The 18,695-nt window shown below is 38.0% G+C and overlaps 1 protein-coding gene across 3 annotated transcripts in view; it reads right to left on the bottom strand.

Moving 5' to 3' along the window:
- Positions 1 to 223: 223 nt before the first annotated feature.
- ntm (neurotrimin) overlaps positions 224 to 18,695 on the bottom strand; it is a 482,411-nt gene continuing 463,939 nt past the window's right edge. For 2 of the 3 annotated variants that reach the window (XM_062433658.1, XM_062433657.1), the window contains 5 exons: positions 6,838 to 6,966; positions 6,153 to 6,273; positions 5,068 to 5,219; positions 3,562 to 3,597; positions 224 to 324 (listed from right to left, as the gene is read on the bottom strand). In XM_062433658.1, the coding sequence (XP_062289642.1) occupies positions 224 to 324; positions 3,562 to 3,597; positions 5,068 to 5,219; positions 6,153 to 6,273; positions 6,838 to 6,966 (539 nt within the window). The remainder of the gene's footprint in view (positions 325 to 3,561; positions 3,598 to 5,067; positions 5,220 to 6,152; positions 6,274 to 6,837; positions 6,967 to 18,695) is intronic. The other variant, XM_062433659.1, reaches the window with a different exon arrangement.

Genomic DNA, 18,695 nt, shown 5'->3' with positions numbered 1-18,695 from the left:
ACATCCTTGAAATCTAAAAAAACCCAAATAAACCAAAAAGAAACAACAGAAACTTGTGTTACGTACTTATTAAGTGGGTCAACATCATTACGTAGCAGGATACTTCATGCACTTGCTGTGCATCAGTTTATGTTTCCAGTTGAAAAAAAAACACACACACACACACTCACGCACACACACACACACACACACACACAATACTCTTGTTCAAATCCGTTCCTCTTCAAAATCGGAGCAGAAATGGCAGAAACACTAGGAGGAGGAGACAGGTGTGTGAGTGCACTCCCATCGCGCCGCCGCTGCCGTCCTGAACTGCTCGAGGTCCTGACAAGGAGGAAAATAAAGGAGGAGAAAGTAAAACACAGGGGTAAGTTCCCCCCACTGAACATGTCTTTTTTTTTCTTCCTTTGTGGTAGCTCTACAGGAGTAAATTAACTTCCCATCTGCTGATAACAATTCAGTTGCTTAATACCCTTCCAGCATGACACGAAATGTGTGACTTTGTGATTACTGACTTGTACAGTGCAAAGCCTGGCTTTTGTTTTTCATGAAAACACAGGGTGACTACTTCACTCTGTATTTTGTGTACATAATTAGTGATTATAGTTAAAACAGTGATAACACTTCTTTGTTTAGAATTATTGAGGATTAGGAGGTTTTGGATTACATAGATTTATTAGTCACATTGCATTGGATTATATGACAAAATATCTAAGCAGCTTTCCTCTCTTTCCTTCCTGCTCTGCTGCTGTGATGAGTTCATTGGATCCACTTTCATGGCAAGTAGAACTATGACCTATGAAAGCTGTCATTGAATGTGTATGAAGCAATCCTATCAACTAGAAATAACATTTAGATACTACTAATTTGCTACATCACACATGTTTTTATCAGGAAACATTTGTAATTAACATATAACAAACACAGTTTTTTTTGTTTTGTTGTGCTGGCAGGAGTCTCAGGGATGCTAAATCTAAGCATTCCAGAACTGGACTCCACTCTTTGGCCCATCATCCATTTCCTACTGTCTATGTTTAATATCAACAATCAAGCTACTTTATTTTACCCCAAAATGGGAATTTGGTAAAACAAATGAGTAGCAGTAGGTGTTGGGATGTTGTGGTGCCAGGAAGTGGAAGAGGCCAACTTGGTGTGCCAGAGGGGAGTCTGGCCTTTTTGGGATCCAGTTATTTAGAATTATTTTGGAACTTTAAGTTTTGGTTTTCATGGTTTGACAGTTAGTTTGGTTTTCTTCATTTAAATCTTTGCTGATATCATGATTCATTTGTTGTGATGTAGAGTAAATTGTTTATTCCTGCCTCCTTGAATATCTGTGTAGGCTCACTTTTGTCTTCATAAACCCTCCTATTGTGTCATACTGTATGTCAGGTCAGTTATGTTGAGTTCAGTTTAGGTTGCTGTTTGTTTAGTCCATCTCAGTTTTGAGTTAAAGGGCCCTAGTTTTGAAATTGCTTTTCTTTAATTTGCCTATTTTTGCATTTTGGAAAAATGATTTATTAATTTGAAACAAAGTTGCAATGTCGTGATAGAAATGTTTTATTTTTTGTGGTGAAGTTGGTTATTTTTTAATTAAATCAATGTCAATGCTAAATAGAGACTACATAAAGGCTTCATCATGGTTTTATCCTGAGTCCTACTGTTTTCAATCTGTGTCCTCAATATGAACCTGCTGTGAATCATGCCTCTGCTTTTTTAACAATCTAAATCTCTACACAGATTCATTCTTGGTAAACACATTTGTGATACAGTCAGTATATGATTGACAAAGATCATATTGTGAGTTCTCATGTTTTCCATGCAGACGTGGCTGAATATGAACGTGTAAAAATGAATGACTGTGTTATTTAATTAGAATGGTGAGTAAAACCAGAGGGCCAGAAGCTATCTTTTATTGTCAACTTCTGTATAAATAAGCAGCACATAAATTCACAATGCTACACACAGTAAAAGCATCCATTAGTGAGGCAAGAAGGAAACTATATTTAGTGCTTGTAGATAGCACCTGTTTTTGAGTGTGCTGCATCAAATGCTGCCCTACGGTTTAAAAGGATTAAAACTGAACTGAATTGCTCAGCATCTATTGCTTAAAGAAGGTCATCCTATCTTCAACAATACTTCTTAGTATTGAGAAGTGCTCTGAAACCCCCCACTATTGTGTCAAAATGATGCTTTGTGATGATTTCCAGGGTTGCTTCAGTCATTAATAATATAACCACAGTGTAAAAGAAAAAGTACACTTATTAGACATATAGTTTCAGCATTTAAATGTAAGAAGAACATTCTTAATGAGGTGCCAGAAATGATCTCATATGGATAAATGAATCCTCCCAGTTTCATTTATAAAATAAAACTGGTTCACACTAGAGTCTTGGAACATTAAATTGCATCATTTCCTTACATTAAAGCCAGTTCTAATTCATGCCGTTGTCTCACTGATTCACATCCAAATGTCAGCATTATCTCTTACTGTGTTATGCACCTGTGGTATTCTTCAATTACTATTAAGTGTTTGCACAGCTTTAAGGAGCTTTTTATGAAATCCCCAGGATACCACTACTAAAATAAAATAGTCTTATGATGCAACTGAAACACATAATATTGTCATCGTGCTCTTTTAAGGGATGAGGCAAGTTCCCATCTAAATGAATTGCATTGTGTGAGGGATTGAGGACAAATTTGAACTTTTTTACTTTGAAGCTCGTAACACAATGACTACTCATTTCCCTTGGATTTCTATGAGTTCACCGCAGTTTCCTTTGGGGCATGTCTCCAATTACCCTGCCACAGTGGATTATCCCTAATCCTGCATATGGCTAATTAGAATAATGACGTTCACTCATAGTCAAAATCAAATCCATTAACGCGACTCTGTTGTGTTAATGGAGTGGGTCTGCTTACGAGATGCTGCAACCATCAGTCACAAGGACACAGTATAAGTCAAGATAGGTGAAGTGTTTCTTATTTTGTATAAGAGCCAGATCTAGAAAACATGAACAGAGCTCATCTATATCACAAATCTACAATCTATACTCATCTATTTGCAGAGTCAGAGCAGATACGAGAAACATTCCCGCCTGCAGTGAGCTACTGTTTGCTTTCACTCATTTGAAGGATTCACAGTTGAAAAAAATACTAGAGATACAATCACACAAGCACAAATGATGATAGTGAAAGATGATGAATACTTACATTGGAAAGAGAGCATGCACAAATCAAAATGAGGCCACACAGAAAGGCAGTTAAGGAGAAAGATGACACGTGGTTAGCAAAACAAGGACGCATTGACCATTTTCACAAAGATTCACATGATATTTGTATAACCCTCGGTTTCCACATGCCACAAAACAGCTCAAACATGCCAATTCATAACGATTTTAAATGTCCTAAAGTGCCAATAGGTCAAATAACGCAGGAAACACTGTGTATGGCTTCCAGTGACATAACAGTTTGTGAAAATGGCCATGTTTGTCATGTGCCAGCATGCAGTTAAAACTCTCCCCTCCACAACAGTTAAAGTGCATGCCTGTGCCGGGTACTAACCTTGCAATAGCGTTGAGCTAGTGGGCTCGATTACCACTATACCAGAGGAACAGATGGAACAGAGCAACATATCGGAAACAGAACGGCAACATTGACAACACTTGTGAAAAGGCATGAAACGTTGCTGAATGGACTTTTTGCAACTGTGGCTGCACAGTTACACAGCTGAGAGTTCGCACTAATAATTATGATAATAATAATAATAATAATAATAATAATAGTGCCAAAAGCCATTCTTAAAAAAGTAGAAGTGGTGTCCAGTTCAAATCTGAAACAGCAAACGTTTGAATTCTGAACGCCACTCAGTGCTGCTAAAGTGATAATCCGCAACATTGTTGATTTTGGTAACACCTCTGGTGATAAGTCTTTGATATTTTTATGAAGCCCTCAAGAGGCACAGCAGCCACAGTGGACATTGCAGATTTCCCTACATACAATCACTGCAACAGAAACAACTGCAAAGCACTGAATACATGTTCTGAGCTTCATGAACACTTAACATCTCTGTTTAAATTAGCAGCGTTAGAGTCATTAGTTCCAATAAAAATTAAAAACATTTCAAAGGGCTGGTTCACCAAACTATTTTTATACCATTCATGTGTGCAGCGAGCCAGCAGGAAGTCAGACTCTAATACTCATTCTCTAAAGGCTAAAAAGCATGGAAGCCTGAGAGAGCGGCTTTCATGTGAGTTAATGAGGCACCATCTCGGATCAAAATATCCATTTATCTTTAAAAAAAATAGTCAGTATGCAAAATATGCTTATTCAGTTTCTTTGTTGATAGATGAGAAGATGGATGTCACTCATGTCTACTGTAAATATGAAGCTACAGCAACTGGTTAGCTTTGCTTACAGTTTATCCACAAAACAATGTGTAATTACCACTTTAAGATCTTTAAAATTGCATCTCGTCTCTCTCCCTCATTAAAGTTCCCCCAAAATCTATGAATATGCAAATGTTTCTACACATGATGTCTCCTACTTCACAGTAAAGTCCATTCTTGGTGTTTATGCACTGAACGTTTTTACATCACACTTATGTTGAATACTGGACCAGGATTGGCTTCTAAACTAGCTGTGATGTCATATATCATAAAACATAAGCCCACCCTTAAAAGATGACTTTCAATGAACACAGAGAAGCTTTCCACTTTTAAACCAATGCATTTTAGGCACAAACATACACCAATATATTGATAGAATCTCATGAAGTAGACTGTGACTATGTATATTTACTCTAACATTATATTATATTTACTGTGTGGATGGCTACACATACTGTTAGTGCATCATTTTCTCTAAAAAAAAAAAGGATTTGGAGTCAGAAATAAGGCATCTAGCCTTTAAAATGTAAAAGCTTTCAGTAAATGAATAGAGCTTCAGTTACATAAAACACATTGGAATGTAACTCATTTCAATGTTGCGGATTATGACTTTTATTAAAACATACAGTATAACTAGCAGATAAACTACAGCATCTTATTTTGACTAGGTTCCTGTACTCACCATACAGGAGGAAGCTTGTGTTTGAGCTCCCCAGTTTGTTGATGGCGACGCAGGTGTAGTTGCCATAATCTCCGTCAGACACGTTAAAAAATGTCAGTTTGGACAGAGAGCCCATATTCATGATCTCCATGCCATCGAAACCATTGAAGATCCTATAAGAGAGAAAATAAATCATGGTTAATGTCTATTATGTGTTTTGTCTAGTCCTTGTCTAGTCCTTACATACTGTTCAGGGTCAAATTGACCCATTTACACAAATGAGAGCTGTAAAAACATCACATATACAGTTCTTTTAGCTGGATTTCCCCTAATGTGACCCACAGTAAACAAAAATGTGAATAAAACACATCTGCTGTTACACATTTTTATATACGCAAATGTACATAATTCAAAAAACACCATTCAAACATGTTGTATTCTTCATATTCTATAAAATGTTCTAATAGATCATAAAATAGTAATTGTGAATGTCTCTCACCATAAATAAATACAATACATTCTCTGACAACTTTATTCATCGGAATTTATGAATGTGAATTGCGGACCGTTAAAAAGATGGAAGGAAGGAGGGAAGAAAAAAAGAAACGAATTAACGAAAAGGAGACAGGAAAGAAAGATATGACGGAAGGACAGAAGAAAGGAAGTAAGGAAAGATGGAAGGAAGGATAAAAGGAAGGAAGGAACGAAAAGAAGAAAGGGAGGAGGGATGAAAAGAGGGAAGGAAGGAAGGAAAGTGGGCCGGATTGGACCCCTCGGCGGGCCGGTTTTGGCCCACGGGCCTCATGTTTGACATCCCTGGTGTAGAGACTAATTATGAGTCAGAATAGGAACAGTATGTAAGGGTTAAAGACACTTGCCAAGTTTAATAATTAATTTGATGAATTAAGATTCATTTGCAGTATGTAAAGATTAACAAATCATACCGCTTGTATGATTGGCAGCTGATCGGTAACTATCAAAAACCGATGGCAGTAAACACACACACACACACACACACACACACACACACACACACACACACACACACACACACACACACACTTCTTCCATTTGCCTATTTAAAATGCAAATGTAAAACCCATTACCTTCTGTCATCTTTATACCACTCAAAGTCCGCCTCAGGCACTGCATCAGCCTCACACTCCAGCTCTCCTCTTTGACCCAGAGTCACACCAACATCTCTGCCCTCTGACACAGTTGGAGCATCTACAAACAGTGCAGCAACACATAAGAGCACAGTGATCAGGACTACAGGGCAGCACAAGTCAATACTATCAGGAAAGGGGCTCATAGTGTTCTCCTCTCTTTATCTGTGATATTGTGATATACACAGTGAACTGAAGTGAATGGGAATGATGAGTTCAAATAGAGTGCATGGTGTCAGGAGACAGTGAAAGGAAATTAACTGCTCAGGTTTTAATTTGACATTACATTCTCCTTTGCCCGCAGCAAAGAAGCTGCACCTTATTAAATAGATTTTAGCCGTTTGAACAAAGCATTTAAATAGAAATCAACTGTTCAGTCTGGGTCATGATTCCCAAATTCTAACATTCTGTTCAGAGCTTGGATGGGCTTAGAAAATGACCTTCATACTATCATTTTTACTAGTACTATATCAACACTCACATCACAGTTTCTTAAAACACAGTATGAAGTTTTTCAGTTTACTATGAAATAAGTCAGAATAGAAAAGTAGCACATTATTACAAGTGCTAACTAATATTCAGCATTAAAAAATGTGTGAAATTTCGGTCAAAGTGTTGGACTCACAGTTGACGATGATGTCTATGGTCTGGACATCTGTGTCGATATCGTTGACAGCTGTGCATTCGTAAGTCCCTGCTCTCTGTCTGGAGATAGATGGGATTTCCAGGTACTCATCATCTGATGCCAGGTCCCCTGTGAACACACACACACACACACACACACACACACACACACACACACACACACACACACACACACACACACACACACACACACACACACACACACACACACACACACACACACACACACACAAAGCAAGCAGGAGAGAAGGAGAGAAGAGTGGAAATGGTCATTCATAGTAAATGCAGTGAGTCAACAGCTGTGGCCTCATTCCCACACTGTGTGTCTGCAGGAAGGGAAGTAATATTCACACTAGTGCACAGAGGTGTTGATTGCAGGAGCTGATAACAACATTTGCACATTTGCTTAAATGATGATTTATCGAGTTATTTTATATTTGCTTTTGCACTGCAGTGAAAGTAATTTAATTTAGATATTAATAAAAACAGAAAAAGAAACAAAGACAGTTCAGTTGTTACTTAAAAAGAAATCAAACAGTGAAGTTCAACAGCAGCAGAAGTAGCGACAGATATCAATACAATTTGAATAAACATGCAAACAGGAAGCTGCACAGCTCAACATCCAAAAGCAGCTTGGGTTGTTACATCACAGCCGGGCGGGGCTTCTGGGCTATGACTTGCTGAGCAGGCCCGATTGGTTAAACTGCCCAAGAAAGAAGAAGGAGCACATACCGGAGAAAGAGCTGATGTGGAGACAGTAAAACAAGCTTATAGGAACGCACAAACATTTGATTGGCAGCATAATCAACCAATAGAAGGCTGTAAACTGTTTCTTACATGGCATCTAATTTATTATATCATTATCATTTTAATTGATTGACACTTGTCAGTTGATACATACATATATGTGCAAACAGGCACATTTTGAACGGGCACTTCTTGTAACCTCATCTTGTATGAAAGGCAAATTTCATGTGTGTCAAAACTTCCGCCGGTAAATATTGTGACACACGCCCCATTCTGTGTCTACCTCTGACACTTCTCTGTTGTTTCTCTCAGTACTTACAAAGGCCGCTTCTTGAGCTTACTGACATTTTTCTGAGGATGTTACAACACTTGTGACTAGTGCTTTGTTCAGCTCATTATCACTCGTCTGTCAAAACTTTCACATCCTTTGTTTTTTAAAATGTTTTTTCTGTGTGTGTGTGTGTGTGTGTGTGTGTGTGTGTGTGTGCGCGTGTGTTCCTCTCAAGCCTGCGAGCACACAAGGGCTACATTTGAGATGTGAGAATATGAACGGGGGGGGGGGGGGAATGCCAGTGCTGCTACTTTTTTTTCCTCTTATCAATTTGACACGCTTGACAGAGACACTTAATACAGCACTCAACATAAAGAACAAAAGACATAATTGACTTGAAGCCTGCTCCCAAGGATGTCAGTAGGTGACAGTAATAAATTGCACATGGATTCACTTTGCTGGGTTTAGGTACATCACTGAATTGCACCTGGGATGGTTGTTATGGAGAGAGGAGGCCTCGCTGACACTGCGATCACCTGACAAGGAGCATCAGGAGAACTCATATACTGTATGAGGTGTGCAGGTTCCAGTCTGTTCTTTTTCTGCTTGGCTCTCTCTCTCTCTGAGGAGGGAACTTACATTCCACCAATAGAGACCGCAGTGTCAGTTATATACCGGCGCTGTAATCCTCAGAGGAGAGTTAATCAAGATGAGGCTGCCTTAAAGCGCTCACATCAACATCAGTTTTTATGGCAGGTAGCTTCACAATAGCAGTGGGAGCAGTATTGTCCTGACTGACGTAAAAAATCAATTCTTCTTCTTAATGCTCTCAAAATTATATACATAAATAAAAAGAAAAGAAATGTCAATAATAGCTTCAGTAAAGATATAACCCTTAGCAAAAAGTAGTATACTTGAAGTTCATTTTATTAAGTATGCTTGAGTGTAAGTATAAGTATAGCAAGTATACTACGGACCATGTACCTGTAGTGTACTAGAAAGTATACTAATTTAATACCTCTTCGGACTTAATTGGAACATTTTTAAGTTTATAAAAGTATACTTTAAGTATTATCTTAAACTTATCTGTTCTTATTCCAATTTTTACTTATTTATTTACTTGTATTTTCTTTTTTCTTTTAACTTCTATCAATAGATCCTTTCTCTGCTCAAGAACAGAGCAAGTGATTTTTTCTTCTTCTCCTAATAAATAATGTTTAAACGTTGTATTTTTTATAATGTGTTTTCAGCTATAGTAAAGCACTTTGAGTTGCCCAGTGTATGAATTGTTCTATTCAAATAATATTGCCTTGCCTTGGTGTTCCCTGTAAGTGGAGTTTGTTTCCAGAGTGTGAACACTCCTTTTTTGGAAGCTCCTGGCTTCAAACAGAAAAAGATGAAACATAATTTTTTTTTATTAGGAATGTCTTATTTGAATTGTTTACTTACATTATGATATATATGTTTGCTGATGATTTTGACTATTTTTGTTGATTCTTGCTGATGTATTTTCTTTTTCTTTTAATATGTTCAAAATAAAATACAATTTGAAGAAATAGCAAATGAAAAAATATTCAGGTCATAGGTTTCTCTGTCTTGTTTTTCTGGAACTGTCTATTAATTTTGTCAGATGAAACGATAAAGCTAACAGGCAGCACATTAGATCATCTGTGTCTGATTAACAGTAATTCAGTGAGTAACATGCCCATAGGCCAAAATGACTGTTTGAGCCAGTGTGTGTAGACAGAAATACTCTGCATGATTCAGCAAGACCAGCAGAGTGCATGGTGAGTCTCTTCTGCTGAGATCATCAAACTAATCAAGTCATCTTTCACTTTCACTTTTCAGTTGAAATCTCTCATCACAGCATACATGTTTAATCAGCACTGCATCTTTTAGGTTGTAGGATTAATGAATAGCAGACTGCTGAGGCAACTAGAGAAGGAGTACACGTCTTGATTTTTTGAGTCGCACAAATTGAAAGCTTTTACATTTGAATTCTATAGTTTGAAACAAAGAATATTAACACTACGTATGACAAAATACAATAAACATAGATGCATCAACTTAGCAGATAATCATTCTAATAATAACACAGCATACCAAACCTTTGTGTTTACAGTATAATAGCCATAAACAGTGGAAGTATTCAATTATTATTAATCAGTTTTTTTCATTTTTTTTTCTGAAGATTCTTTTTGATCAGCTGGTGACCCGAGTGTTTATTTAAAGCCTGGAGGAATCATTTTCAACACAGCTAACTAAAAAGCCTCATTCAAATGTTTTATTGTTTTACATCACCAAGCTATAATGTCTCTATAACCTTTTATCCTATCAGTATACTCATGCATGCAGTCCCCAAACCAGTCCATACCATTGCCTCTGTAATCATACTTACTTCCCAAATCATTGAACCAATCTCATTTGCATTCGTTTTTTTCCTGAGGCCCCTCCTTAATAACTCATGACCTCTTTGTCAAACACACACCCTGTCATCATCCTATTATTGTCTTTCCATGTGCACAATCCTCCTCTACCTCCCCTTCACCATCACCACCAGGGCCACCAGGGACTCCATGCTCTCATTTACATAAACTCACCTGCACCAGCACTCATTTAAATGTAAGTTACAGTCAATGCAAATGACCCTGCCTTGTATATGGAGTAATTGGTAATGCTTTATTTTACAGGTCATTTTATTTAATACTGATTCCTTGGAAATGTTCGTAATAATTTGCAGGTATTTAACGGTTAATTTTTAGGAAAATTCATCGAGACATTTCATAGAATTTGTGTGGTATGAATTTTCAGAAATGACTCTTTTAAGTTGGTTTAGTTGGTAATTAACTGATAGAAAATATTTAGAGTGTGTTTTTCGTATGACAAACTACATATGAGGTTGGTGACTTGGTTGGACTTTTCATAGAATTTGTGTGGTACAAATTTTAAGAAAAGGCTTGTTAGGTTGCCTTAGTTGGTAATTAACTGTCAGAAACTTAGTTTAATGGGTTTTTTTTGTATGTCAAACTACATACTAGCAATATATGTTTCTTAAAAACTCTATAATGAGCACATTCCCTGTATACTACCAAATTAAATAACCCTTTCAAAGATCGTAAGTAGCAGTTACTTTGAGAAAATTGATGAAAATACGTAATATTCTAATGTTAAGTTCAACACACAAAACTACACACTGAAAATGAAGTATTGTCTGGTGTCAAAAGTCTACTTTATTCATTAAAATAATAATGAGTGCATACCAATCAACTATCAATCAATCAATACTTTTTTTTCTTATAATTTGTACTAAATGTCCTAAAATGAACTGTTAAACACTGTTAAAGAAATAAGAAATTAAGGGAACTGTAAAATAAATTGCTTTTTCTGAAGTTGGCTTGTCTTCTAATGGTTACACCGCTGAGCCTCTTCAGCAGTATCCTTCCCTGTCCTCCTCATCCCATCACTTTCACCACCAGTCAGCCAACTGAGCAAGTGAAACCACTGAAAACAGCACACACTGTGTCCAAAGAATGGAGCTTCTCTTTATGTGCACTAAAGAGAGAACAAATGTCTCAGTAGAAACAAAGAGTTCACAGGACACTTCAGTGCACATTACACAGCACTATCCAAGCTCCACAAAATACCTACAGAACCCCTCATTATAGCATTCTTCCATTTTAATGGCCATGTGTTCACACAGAAGAAATCCCGTACAAATGTATTTCTTCAAGTTTCCACCGAGGGGCCCTGCACAGCACTGGTCTTACTCTGCAAGTGAGCTGCCTCTCTAATTTCGGAGTCTTTGTTAAAAGAGGACTGCTGGGTTTGTGACCGAGTCATTACTGAGATAGTACCGTGTCCTGCTATCAAAGTGACATGGCAGGACATCTGGGAGACCGCACATGAGAAGCATCGGGGAAAAGAAAGGCGAAACAGAGCCATGAATTCTCGGGAGAGGCCGGAAGCAGATAATGTACCTTTTTTCTGTGTCCCCGAAATGCCATCCTCAAACTCAAGGGCAAAGAAAATGGGGTAGAAAATGGGAAGAGAGAAAGATATTTGTGTGGAGGGCAAGAGGAGCAACTCTGGATGGTGGGAAAAAAAGACAGGTGGAGCAGATGCTTAAAAGATACAGGCACTTAAGTAGAGGGAGGGAAGGGATGTGGTGAGGTAGGATTTAAACTGATTAATCTAAAAATGAGGGGGGGGGGGCAGATAGGCAGAAAGAGAGAGAGAGAGAGAGAGAGAGAGAGAGAGAGAGAGAGAGAGAGAGAGAGAGAGAGAGAGAGAGAGAGAGAGAGAGAGAGAGAGAGAGAGAGAGAGAGAGAGGGTAAAGATGCAGTTGTTATCAGTGTTGTCTTGAGAGAAAGGTACTCTGAGTTTAGTATTTTTTTTTTAAAGAAGCCTTTTCTTACAGATATTGAGAAAAAAAAACGTATTTAAAAGATGTCCAAGCAGCTGACTGCTCCTACACTACAGCTTGACTCTTCCACTCTCCCTCTGTGCGAGGTAAATATATAGATAGTTATTTTCCACTGATTATCAGCCTTGGGGCGTAAGGAATTTCTTAATGTGCCAAGCTTCCTTTGATCCATCATCCTCTTTGAAGGAAACAAACATAAAAGGGGCGCGCAGAAAAGAGAATCATAGAAATACAGTAGCTCTGGGTTATGTGTATTACTGCACTGCAATAAGGCAGCTTTATTTCTATTGAAGAGGTTTGCCAGCGAAGAGAATCTGTTGTGACAGTGGGTTCGGATTTGACCCGTCAATAGCACGCATATTTATGAGCACACAAAGAAAAAAAAGGAAAACCGTGGCTGCTACTAATCTCTCAGGCCACAATTTTCTTTTGTATCTGCATTGGTTTTTTCAGAGAGGCAGCCGTGTAAATGAAGGATACAGTATGAGAGTTAAAGTGACAGAGGCTGTACTGTATGTGAGTGAATGTGAAAGGATGAATCATGCTTGTGTTTCTGCTACTGCACACTACAGAATAAAAGAAAGAAAGAAAAAAAGGAATACACTTCCTTTGAGGGCTGAACAATCCAACAAAGAACGCAGCTGACAACCCAATCTAATTACATGATCTGGTTAAATTGTCACAGTGGAGAGCGGAGCAGGTGGACCTAAAGGCAGAGAGCAAAAGTAGGACTGATAAAGGTCTTTATTCAGGATGTGAAGGCATAATAAAAAAGAAAAAAAAGAAAAAAAGAAAAGAAGCTGAAAGTCAGGCTTAAACCGAACAGAACGAACAAGACGACTTAACAAAGACTGCAGTGAAATACACATGGGATAGTTACAAAGTGGACAGAGGTGAATGAAACAAGACACAGGTGAAACATGAGGGGAGAAAACACAGGAAGTAAAGATAACCCAAACACAAGAAGAAAAAAATATTTCAAAATAAAACAGGAACTAAACTAAGAGTCCATTAAATGAATAGCTGTTAAACACTGACGACTATTCTATCATATAAACTTTTAAAACGTATATTAATTGTATTTTTCAGTGTTTGTGTCTATCTGCCCACGGTCAGCAGATAGAACAATGAGCTGGGACTTAAATCTGGCATAAAGCTTCTCTCAAAAGATTTTGCACAAGAATGACAAAAACCTCTTTCTAAAAAGAAATAAACAACAAAACAAAACAGAATCAAAGCAATATCATTTCCCCAAACTGATATTTCAGTGTTTAATAATTCATTTACAGTGTTGTGGATGTTAACGTGTAATTTACCAGATGGAACAATGCTGATTATTCTTTGTTGCCAAGTTACATCAGAATTATTTCCTTGCTTGGATTTTGGTGTTAGTCATTGTCCAAAAAAGTAGCAGATCTCAACATTATCATTATTATTAAGCTGATTGGAGTTAACTCAAACTTCTGATCATGTGCTGCTATTCTGACAATTATTACTGTTTTGGGGGAGAAGGACTGAGTGACAACAAAAAGAAACATAATGATCAATATTTACATTTTTTAAATAGCATGGTTATGGTCTTCTAGGCCCCATTTAGGGCTATCACCCCATTTAGGGGTGTATCACCCCATTTAGGGGTGATATACCCCTAAATGGGGCCTAGAAGTGCCAACATCTGAGTTTACAGTATAGTGACCAAACAAGCAAACTAAACACATTTAATTGAGTCACATGAATGAACTGAAAACCCAGAAAAGACCCAAAACCTCATCCCCAATACCTACGACCCCAGCAAATGATCAGCCTATTATCATAGGACCAGGGGCATCACCAGACATAAGCTTCAAAAAAACAGATGGTTTAACCTATCTTTGTCTTGACTTCTTGTTGACATATTGTCTTATTTTGGTGAGTTCCATATTCTGTTTACTGATAAGGAGAGCACTCCATTTACTATCCATTGACACAGGGTGTGGGATGTGAGGACGGCCCAGGGCCTAAAGTAATGTTAAAGCACCCCTGCACATAAATAAAACAGGTGCCTTCTGGTGCTGAATGTACTATGTTTACTGTCCACAGTCCACAGAGGAGACCTGGGGAAAGAGAGTACATTTAACTCTGAATAAAAGCTCTGAGTAGTATTTAAAGTTTTTCAGCAACCTTCAGAAGAACTTGAATAGATTGCATTGTGTTGCCTTTTACTTGAGTCCAAGAAGCTTCTAGTGACAAGACCTTGTGAAACAGCTAGTTTCCTCTGAGTACTTGGATGGAGTGTTTTGTTGGCTTAGATTAAGAATTATTGTTAAGTTAAAAGAACATTTAAAAAAAAAGGACAAATGTTACAGCTATCCAATATCACAGATGATGGAGACAACTTTTTAAATACCAGTAGCACGCACTGTTAGAGTTAACATGATATAATAATAGAATAATAATAATACAAAATAATCTTGTCAATTATAATAATAAATATACACTTCAAATATTAACCCTTACATACTGACTCATAATTAGTCTATTAATAAGATGGTATGGTACAGAAGAACATTTAATAGTATATGATGAAAATAATATGTTTGAAATAAACACAAGTTAAACGTGTACATTTGCATATATACAAATGTGTATCAGCTGCATAAAAATAAAAAAGAGGGATTTTATTTCCAGTTTTGCATACTGTGGGTCATATTAGGAAAAGTCTGGCTGTAATAAATGAGTATACATTATGCTTGTATGCTCTATACAAACAGTGCACATTGTAAAAAACACACCAATGTGTATGGCCAATATAACACAAGGATACACATATTTAAGTGCACAAAATGAACAAATATCAATGAATTATTCTTGTATCTTGAGTTGTTTAATAAGAGTGTTCCATCTCTAGATTATATCTTTACTCTTACTCTCTTTCTGCTGGCATTATTTCATAAAATGTCATCTTTATCAAAAGAATTGAGCCACTCCTTCAAGGAAAGCCTCTCAAATCTGAGCATTGAAACAATTCCCATGCATACACTTTTAAATTCTGGTACTAATTAAATTGTTCAACCCTTCTGTCTGTAATCTGTCACATAACAGACCGAGACTTGGAGTTCTTGGTCATGGATTCTTAAGACTATCCTCCACACACTGTAGGACCCTGCCCCCACAGTGGCTTTATGACAGGACAATCCCACAGTCTCGAGCTCATTTTATCCTGGCTCAGCCCCATCTGCTGTAATTACATGTCTGTGTATTAAACTCTGTTCAAAACCTACTTCCTCCAGCTTCTGTTCCATTCCTCTCATTATTTAATATAATATGTGAACATGTCTCCTTATCTTTTGCCATACAACTCTCAAACTCCCCCTACTCAAACACTATTCACTTTGTATCACATTTTATAACAAACTGAAGCTGTTTGCTTGATGTTCGTGCTGGAAAAAAGCTCCTCAATCTCATTTGTTTCTTTGTGCATGTCATCATACACTTTGGTTAAACAGCTTGATGTGTATATATGTCTCTCCAAACATCCTGAGCACACATCTCATCAAATAAAGGATATAATTCATCCCTGTGAAGATCTCTATAAGTATGCATTCCCTCTTTTACCCATTTTTTCCAATAAATATACTTCTTCCCCCACACAAATCTCAGGATTATTCCATACAGACGCATATCTCTGCATATGGGGAGATTCCTTCATCATTTTGTGTGCCATATGCCCAGCCTGTTCTCATTCCCGGGGCCTCAAATACTATTGCTTTGTCACATCTCTTGGCATCTGATATTGTATAAAGCACCCTTTAACATCTGTTTGGGATACACCAGGGTTTAATCGGGGGTTGATCAAATGGGGAGGCCTAACAAACACCTTACCACCCAGCTGGCACCCCAGTTTTGGAAAATCTTATTCAAAAATTGTTCAGAAATTTACAAGAATGAAAGTGAATACAGCAGCACTTCCATTTTTCTCCGTGACCTGGCAGCTTTCCGTGCAGCCTCTCTTGGTCCCGGCCACACACAATGACTGCTGATGCCTTTTTTTTCCTGCTAAATGTGTGTGTCAGGTTGCCACCTTTCACTAGTAGAAATACAGAGCAGACGCAGATGGATATCGGCGAGGTTGTTTTGTCGAAGAGTGTTTGGTGGAGATTAAACATGACTAAAACAGAATATTCACTGGTGCTCATGAGTGTCTACCCATCGCCTGCAGCTACTGATATATCTGATACTGCTCGTTCTGCACACACACACACACACACACACACATACACACACACGTCCAAATTTCAGATCAATCATTCAAGTGCAAGATATAAAAGCAGCCACTCCCTCCAAGACCTGAACAAAAAGCCACATTAGTCAGCAATGCAGTGACAGTTCATTTAGAGCTTGTACCTGAGAGCTGACAGTTCGCACTTTTACCACATTCTCAAATTAAAGGACTTTTGCTGTTTTATCTGAAAAAGTGGATAAACACTGGATATCAAAGTCTAAACCAGTGCTTTTATACTTATTTTGAGCCACAGCACATTAGTTGCATTAAAAAACGCTGCAGCACAACACAAACCAAAAATGTTACAACATTACACTGTTGTTTTCTGGCAATGCTTTGCAAAATAGGTTTTAAGTTTTCTCTGATGGCGTCTCCATCCACATAATGCACATTGGCCAAGAGTTGAGCATGTCTACTAATGTCTGTAGACTCATCAAGTTGCAATGTAAATTTCCCACTGATGTAGATCTTTTCCAAAACAACAGTTTCGATGTCTGCAGACATGACCTCAATACATCTGGCAATTAAATGATCTGAGAGAGGGACTTTGGCTACTTCTTTAACCGTGTCAGGGCCGAGCACCTCATTCACAATGGCTTTGCAGGCAGATAGTATTAATGTCTCTGCCACAGTGTGGGTTTTTTTGATTTAGCTACAAGCTTTGAGAGCTCTCTCAGACACCTTTGTGGTTTTTCTCATTAAAGTTGCCTGTTTCTCCATGTGTTCACGCAGAGGAATACAATAGTCCATGTTCTTGTTTTGAATTGATGGGTGTTGGGACTGTTGGATAGCTTTTCCCCACACACCAAGCATAACGGAGTCAGTGCAGTCGGATCCCTGGTGAAAGTAAATCCAGACCAAAGATAACTTTGGCTGTATTACCTCAAGCTTGCAGTTTTTGCTTTCTTTTGACCACCACTCATATTAGGTTCTTCATCTGGGTTAAAGTTTTGTCCAGTGTACAGTTCATAGTCTGCACTTTTCCTTTTCAGATATTAATCTATCACTGTTGTACATCTTGTAACTGCCACCTCTCGCAGGCTACACTGATTCTATTGTCTTAAATTAACAACGTCCCACGGTCATTGCGCTACCTACAGCCACCCACTGACCCACCTTGCAGTTGGCGCACAGTGGATTGTGAGCGTGGCACATGTGTCTCTGTTAGTTTCAGGTGACGCCCTGCCCCCGCGTTGTCTAAATAGCAAATGCACTTGCACCGGTCTGTGAGCCCATAGATGTGTTGGTCTCAAAATAAGGTGTGTTCAGGTGCATTGGTGGCACGCTGCTATTTTGAGGCAGAGGAAAACGATTGCGCTACTGACCAAAAAAAAACCATGTCTGAAGTCACTGATGCATATTTCACTGTTATTTTAAGAGCGCATTATCAAGATTTTAATAGGCCGGTGCACAATGAATGTACACTCTGCTTGTTAGACACACAGGGACAGGCAGCAGCACACAAACACGTCATATTGGTTAGTCATATTCATCAGATTTAATTAATTGTAAAAATAACAGATTAAATGAGAATAAGCCTTCCACTGTTTATGTTTGTTTGAGTGGGGTCAGCACCTTGAAGAGTGCCGCTGTGAACAGTCCTAACAACTGTATGAGGGGTTAACATGATTTAAACAGTTTTTGAACAATATTTAAACCATTTTCTTGAGATGTCATTGATCAGGTTTCCATACTTTCAAGAATTAAAACCCTGCTGAGTTTACCTGTTACTCCATGACTGAACAAAACAAATTTAAAGAGAACTAAAACTGTAATTAAAAGATAAACAAATAAAAACAAAGCGCCACAATGTCTGTGTGGTGTGCAGATGAATGCACGGTGACCTGACAGGAGGAGACATGAAAATATGCAGCACAAAGTGAGTTGTTGGTGTTTTTGTGGAGAATGGATCTCATAACAACGTCTGCTTCTGGAGGAAAGACGCTCCGCTGCCACTTAGTGATTTTATCAACAAGAAAAACATCTGAACATCTGTGGTTTAAACATCTGTACTGATCTATTAATGAACGTGGGTGATTCTTACAGTGTCTCTTATCCACAGCTGTTTATACTGTAGGACTGATATGTTGATAAGTCTGCAGCCTGTGAGATACTGCACAGAGCGCAGTGCCTTAC

This window comes from Scomber scombrus, chromosome 14 (genome assembly GCF_963691925.1).
Source record: "Scomber scombrus chromosome 14, fScoSco1.1, whole genome shotgun sequence".
Taxonomy (NCBI): domain Eukaryota; kingdom Metazoa; phylum Chordata; class Actinopteri; order Scombriformes; family Scombridae; genus Scomber; species Scomber scombrus.
The sequence above is the reverse complement of the archived record's forward strand: the minus strand, read 5'-3'. Positions and strand labels throughout refer to the sequence as shown.